Source organism: Adelges cooleyi, unplaced genomic scaffold (genome assembly GCF_023614345.1).
Source record: "Adelges cooleyi isolate 19-005CV unplaced genomic scaffold, UGA_ACOO_1.1 ACOO_flye_CR_arks_rails_tigmint_CR_PRNA_651, whole genome shotgun sequence".
Lineage (NCBI taxonomy): Eukaryota > Metazoa > Arthropoda > Insecta > Hemiptera > Adelgidae > Adelges > Adelges cooleyi.
In genome coordinates, this window is record NW_026096352.1 from 12,303,009 (window position 1) to 12,310,321 (window position 7,313).

The following is a 7,313-nucleotide window of genomic DNA, read 5'->3' on the forward strand; positions in this document are numbered from 1 at the left end:
ATCACTTTAAATAATTACACATACGGACAGCAATGCCGAGGGTCAGCCATTATAAATTAACCGACCCCCGAGAGCTCGGTATATATATTTGCCCCGTACTAATCGACCGCGTTCAAATACAATATATAGTTATGCAAGTGGCACCAATAATGGAAACCACTGTTTTATTAAACCCTCCAGGCTACTAGGCAAGAGTAGTTCGTTATATATTATTATTATTATTATTACACAACAGCTAAATCGTCATAATTAATACTTAATAACTCAGCATCTATTGGATTAAAAAAAAAAATTAAACAAATAGAACTACAATTAAGTAAACATCGATTAAAAAAATTTCATAGTAGTGTCTATCAGCAAACCTGAATTATTATTACAAGATAACTAAGGTATTGTACTCGTATTTACAATGAAGTTTTTTTTTTTTTTGTCTGTACTCACGATATTTTTAAGTCACTGAACCAATTTCTTCGTGTAGCAGCTCTTAAGAATAGAAATCGTACCTATAAGGTACTTAATTAGACCAAAAATTTAAAAAGTTCATCCCTTTCCCTTCAAAATCGAGAAAAACCCCCGAAAAATTTACTTTTTTTCAACTTAAAATTACGGTGCTCCCTATTTTTTTCAAAATAGTCCAATTAGTTCCAAATTTGTATAGAACTTTCTTAAGATATAGTACTACCGATAAACGTTGAAAATCTATACAATTATCGTATACCCTTTCTCCTAGAATGGGTGAAATTTTTTTCTCTTTTTCGCATTTTCATTAAAGTTTTAAGGGTTTATGTATGAAAATGAGACCAAAGGTAGATCTAGAATGGGGCTATAACATATACAATTTCCTAAAAAATCTGTAGTCAAACATTTTTTTTATTAAGGAAAAACCAAAAAATAGGGGAAAATTACACTATGACCGTAGTCAGTTTTTAGGTTTCTATGTGTGGTTTACACAAACTACCCACAGATTCGCATCGAAGCGTTTATTCAAAAGTGATTTTATTACTTTCAGTTATAATAATACGTGTATCCCTGTGACCTCTACATCCCCACTATACCCCGACCCCACTGTACTATTTTGTAATATATTATAATTTTTAACTAAAGAATTTATCCTCACAAATAGCTCCATCTCTTTTTCTAAATCAGAGAAGTAAGACATAGTAAGAATGTATTAAAGTGAAGTGCGGTGTCCACAGATTGGCATCAAAGCTATTATTTGAAAGTGATTTTATCCGAGTAAGCCAAAACATAATAGGGTCAAAGTATACGAAATTGTTTTTAGTGTTTTCTGCTGTTTTTGTCGTTGTAATATTGTTCTTATTTGTACAAATGATTTGAAAACGAAAATATTTCACTGAAAACAATTAATTTTTTGTCCGATATAGGTATAACATTATGCTGTAGGGTAGGTGTGTGGAGCACGTTCTCATCAAAGTTGTAATTGTTTATTGTGTCCTAATAAGCGGCGTCAGAAACACGGGGGGCAGTAATGCCTCACCAAGCGGGCCCACCCCCCCCCCCCCGAGTCTTCATGGACGTATGGAAAAAGAGATATAACATTATGCATATTGTTGTTTTCGAATTTCTACAGTGTTTTTTGTCCCTGAAAATGATTTTTCTGTTAGAATAAATATAAAACCAATACATTTTACACATTGTAATAGATTACAAACCAAAGACTCACCTGCACATGATTTCAGATCTATAGAGCTGCTACTCGAATAAATCGGCCCAGAGGAAAACAAGTTAACACATCATTGTGAAACTATGGTCTTGCTCAGTTTCGCGAAGAAATTAAAAATCAAAGAACTTCGCAAAACGCTACCCAGACAGCAAAACAAATTTTTCCAGAAAATATTTTTAACATTTTACAAATATCTTATTAAAATAAACTTCCTGGACAGAAGTTTCATGTTCTAGAAATATTACACAATAACATATTTTAGTACACAAGACATTTTTAAATAAAAAGGATATAAGTATATTAGTAATCCATATCCGGCTGAACCGCAAACCGTGAAGCAAATGTGGCATCATTAACGATTCCGTACAGAATAGGATGAATTCCGTAGTAACGGCATACTTAGGACAATGGGCGGTCGCTATGTGTAAATCAAAAGCCGACTAAGGGTGTTTACGGTAAACTGAGATAATACACCGCGGCTTGTAGAGGTCAACTCGACACGTCTTAATTATGTCGAGGCGTTCGTTTAACACGGTTTACAACGAAATCACATTAATATTTAATTCGGTACGGTGTTTCCCGGTAGTAGTGTTACAGAGTTCTCATAATTTTTGTAATAGGCAGCCGCCAACTTTACTGTTATAATAAGATGATTCATTAATCCTACTACACGCCAACCGTGGGCAAACGCCACCCGGTAACTTTGATATAAACTTTTAGCCTTTAAATTTAATAAATTAGTGATGGGAATCCGAAAATCCGGATTTTTAAAAAAAACGCTTTTTAAGTCATTTGAAAATCATATAATTGTTAAATACTATTACAATATAATGATGGTACCTAAGTAAAATTTGTTGATAAAATTTTTTAAAAAAAACTCTTAACTTTGTCTATAAAATGCTTTCGGATTTCGGATTCCGGATTTTCGGATTTCAACAAATCTGAAATTCAAAAGCAGTTTATCTCTTTGGTGTTTTGTTTTATTTTCACATTTTTATCAAAAAAATGTTACTTAGATATAGAGCTTTATATTGTAAAATTATTTAACACTTATATGATTTTTAAGTAGCTTAAATAGCGTTTTTTTGTGAATATCCGGATTTTCTGCGCCCCCCCCCCACTTTAACCCCTGTCTTTAAGCAAGAAGCACCAGACACTCGCTTTCTTAGTAGGTCCTTTCTGATCTGACAGATAGCTAGCCTAACCGCTAGACACTGATCTCCACAACCCACTCGGAATCTATGATCTATCCAGCCGCCTACCAGCTACTAGTCGTATGCATAAATTAGTTAGTACACATCACTACTAGCTAAAAAGAGACATATAATATCGTATTTATGTTTAGCCTTAACGATTTAAGTGATACCTAATCACAAATCCACAGAGTTGGAGAGGCCAACACTCTGATCCGAATTTATAATATTATAATAATTTATCTTAAAAATCAATAAATATAATATAATATTATAATATTTTAATATTATAATATATACCTGCCAGAGACTATAAAAACATTCACTATAACCACAACTCTTGGTTTTTATTAGCACGCTATACACTTCTATATAATATAGCCAATGTTAGACGATAATTTTAATTCGAGCCCGATAATACTATAGCTGAAAGATTAAGCTAATACAATATTATGTATCGAGTCAAAATGATCACATAGTATACATAATATATCAGACCTAATTTTACAAACTGTTATGATACATTGGTTATAATTATTATAATATATACAGTGCCTCAATAATCATAGAACATTATGCATTCAATCGATACACCGTGTACACCTAGTTTGGAATTAGGATGCAAATGTTTTTAAGTCGGTTTCAATTAGATGCAAATAAGAAAAGGCAAAACCAAATCATATGGCTAGCAGTCGATGGCCTTAAATTTCAGCCATATTCCTTTTTCGGGTATAGCCATGGGAGTTCTTTTAGCAAAAACGATGGGGATTTGGGTCTTCTCGCATGGCTCTACTTCGTATTTGCTCAACAACTCGGTAAGTGCCAATTTCATTTCCATTTCTGCAAAGCGTTTTCCTGTAAACGGCCACAATGTTGTTAAAACAATTTAACCACTCAAACAACATATACACAGCGTGGTATTACCAATGCAATGACGGGGACCATCTCCAAAAGGAATATAAGTACCGCCCAGCAGCTTAGACTTATTTTCAGGAGCAAAACGTTCTGGATTGAACGTCGTCGGGTCTGTGAAATATTTCAGGTCCATTTGAATGCTGTAAACGGGTATCAATACTCTTGTGCCTTTTTCTATTATCAAATTGTCGCCGGGAACCTGATAGGTCGATGTACATGACCTCATAAGTACAAGCGTGGGTGGATACTTGCGCAGTGTTTCTAGAATTGCAAACAACCATAGAATGAAAATACTTCATGTAAAATAAAAAAAATAATATTTCAATTTTGGATGGCCGCTTACCTGCTATCACCATTCCCAAATAACTGAGATCCGTCAAGAGTTCACTGTTCGTTTCACCGTTGTGCTTAGTTTTTGCCACTAACATTTCTTTGCGAACGCGGTCTTGGATTGTTTTGTTTAACGCAAGCTCATACAGACAATAACTCATTGTAGTAGACACCGTCTCGAATCCAGCAGCAAACATAATAAAAGCATTGGCAATTATGTCTACTTCTGTGAAGTTCACTGGAAATAAAATAGTTTTAGGAAAAATAAGTATACAATCATTACTGTTCTAATTTGATTAGTTGTATATACTCAATTTGTTTGATCTTAATGTATAAGGCAAATGACTTATTTGCCATAGAACCCATTGGCGCAACTAGCGGTAAAAATTGAGAAAAAGAACCTTTCGGTGCCTTACAGGTCAAGTGGTAAATAATTTTGAATTTGTCTTTTTAATGAAAAACTTTGTTGGCACATTTGTAATTATTTCATTATTTTTAAGTATTGTAGATTCACTCTTTTTCAATCTGAATGTAAAATATTTGCCCCAAAACTGATTTTCAAATGGCAATTTAACAAAAAAATTATATAAATTATTTTATCTTTTATGTTCTATTAAATCTATAATAATTTACCAAGTTTCTAAATAATTAAAAAAATAAATTTCCTAAGAGGAATGGAAAGCGTCAAGTACAAATAAAGACTTAAAATACGAAGTCACTTTTTTTAAAAATTTTTTTTTTTATTGACTTTTATTGAAAAACATACAATCTGTAAATTATATTTTACAATGAGTATTTTTATAAACTATTTACAATAAACTATACACATGATTAACATGAGGAGGATACCCCACATTAGGGGCACCTCAAACGAAGTCACTTTTGACGAATTGTCTACCGAACCGAAACTAAAAAACCGATTTTTTATTTTTATTTTCAAAAAAATTTTGTAAGCATTTATATTTTTACTTTTATAGTTTTTCTAATAAATCTAACCAATTTTCTGATTGCTTAATCAACAATCGGCAAAATTGAAATCCGCCCAATAGATGCTACAGAAAATGACTTCTATGTGAGTCGTTATTTTTATCAAACTTTCGCCATAACTCGGAGAAAAATAACTTTGAAAGTATTATAACTAGACAATTTTTTCACATTTTCACCCTAAAATTAGTCGGCCTGTTAAAAATGGCTATTAGATCTATTTTTGCCAATTATTGCCTATATCCCTTGCCCCTTAATAGATAGTGCTTTCCGTTCCCCTTGAATGTGTCTGAGTACTAAATATTACAATTTCTTTGAATGTATTCTAGCGCTATAACAGAAGAAAAATGGACTTGGATGGTCTGCGTCCTCACTCATTTTATTTTTTTATGCTTTTAGAAGGTGGAATGTGTCTAATAATTATTACAACAAGTGCAAACGCTGCCAACAGCGTCTTACCCGACGGATCGATTTTGTTAATGACGAAATCGGTTCTGGCTTGCATAAGACATTGCACAAGATCGTTTCGCGAGATATTGTTGTCTTCCCTGTACTTCATTGTGTCCTTGAACGCGTTTATGAAAAAATCCGTCAGGTGTGCGGGCCAGGGCGTTATCTTCAGTAATTTGTTCAACCGCGGCACAATCGTCAATAGGGTTTGTTTCAACAAAGACGGCCGTGGCGGGTTGAATATGGCTTTTCCAGCTTGGCGAAACGGCGAATCTTTGTCAGAAATTGCGTTCAATTGTAAACCAAAGGCGCAAGTGCCGATCACGTCCGTGGAATAATTGCCCATGACGTGTCTTACTTCTATCGAGTCTGAGCACAGCTCTAGGTCACTCTGCACGTTTCTCAACAATTCTCCGCTGCAATCTTCGATCTGATCGTGCATGTTCCTCAGCATCCGGGACGTGAACACCGGGCTTATTTTGTTTCGCATCGCCTTCCAACGGCTTCCCTTCATGTGAAACAAGTTGTTGGCAAACGGCGTGGACTCGATGTCGATGTGCGCCCAGCGGTCGGTGAAGTGCGAAAAGTCCTTAACCAGAATGGTTTGCACGATTTCCGGGTCGCACACAATCAACGTGGGCGTTTTCATCTGGTAGTATCCTATGTACTTTTTCTCGGTGCACAGTTTGTACATTCGGTCGAACGAACCGGCCAAATTGTCCAGTCCCAGAGTCAGTCTAAAGACGTTTCCAAACAGAGGCACAGCCGGTGTCACATGCGGTACATTTCGTTTTCGCCAATAGGCAAACACATAAGTATAATAATAAACGAATGCCGAGCACGCCAACACTACCAGCAACACAACGGTACATTGTAGAGACCAAGACGTTACTGTAAAAGACATGTTGACGTTCCACTCGGGTTAATTGCTCAACGACTACTGAACAATTCTTATATAGTTGCATGTCAGGTGCAATACAAAAATTATTATTTACCTACTAAAAAGCGATAAAGCTCGTGATATATTATAGAAATTAAATACTTGAAGTGTACCACATTATTATATTGTACCTATTATTTGTATATTATTAAATATTTTTAATACATTTAAAAGGCTTATCGGTAATTATTGACCTAGTTGTCGATAATTACGACGCACACAAGAGGCAATATACTATTTATTACATTATTATTTATTATTCTATGTGTTATATTTTAGTTTAGTTTACTATAACCGTACTGAATTCCTTGGTTGCTATGTAAAAGTGAATCAACTGTCAACAGGTATTCGAAAAACATTTAAATTTTGTAGTTGATTTTGGTGACAACGGCAAAGAATTATTAGAATGAAAAATCAACTCTAATTGTATCCACGCTCCTACCTAAACACATTTTTGCCTTTACAGTGAAATTTTGTCGACACTTATGTTATGTTTCTATTATACACAATTTGGCATCAAAGCGTTTATTTAAAAATTATAAAATCACTTTCTGTTATATTAATTGTTACATAAAACCCCGTTACCTTCCCCGACCCTTCTGTACTGGTTTTTTTTTTGGTTTATCATTAATAAAAAAATAGTTCAATCTAATTTTCAGATTTAAAGCCCTAAAGTTACACCTAAAAATATAGAAAAATGTTTTTTTGATTATTTTTGGCTTGTCCACGTGTATTTATGTGTGCCGTAAATTTAAGTCAAATATATATATATATATATAAATTTGTTGGGTATTTTTCTCTATTTTTAAGGAAATAG

At 33.9% G+C, this 7,313-nt stretch overlaps 1 protein-coding gene across 1 annotated transcript; it reads right to left on the minus strand.

Moving 5' to 3' along the window:
* Window positions 1–2,813: 2,813 nt before the first annotated feature.
* Window positions 2,814–6,509, minus strand: LOC126845033 (probable cytochrome P450 6a14). Its single transcript, XM_050583611.1, has 4 exons — window positions 5,566–6,509; window positions 4,136–4,360; window positions 3,802–4,053; window positions 2,814–3,732 (listed from the first exon to the last, which is right to left on the minus strand). Exons 1-4 carry the CDS (start codon window positions 6,458–6,460, stop codon window positions 3,563–3,565), a joined length of 1,542 nt encoding a protein of 513 aa, XP_050439568.1. The 5' UTR covers window positions 6,461–6,509; the 3' UTR covers window positions 2,814–3,562.
* Window positions 6,510–7,313: the final 804 nt, after the last annotated feature.

Bases quoted from the DNA above. Each gene is read 5' to 3' on its own strand.
- LOC126845033 (XM_050583611.1), bottom strand. From the start codon at position 6,460: ATGTCTTTTACAGTAACGTCTTGGTCTCTACAATGTACCGTTGTGTTG. The intron at 4,361-5,565 runs GTAAGACGCTGT...TTTTATTTCCAG, and splicing joins TAACAAAATCGATCCGTCGG to TGAACTTCACAGAAGTAGAC. The intron at 4,054-4,135 runs GTAAGCGGCCAT...TTGCAATTCTAG, and splicing joins TTTGGGAATGGTGATAGCAG to AAACACTGCGCAAGTATCCA.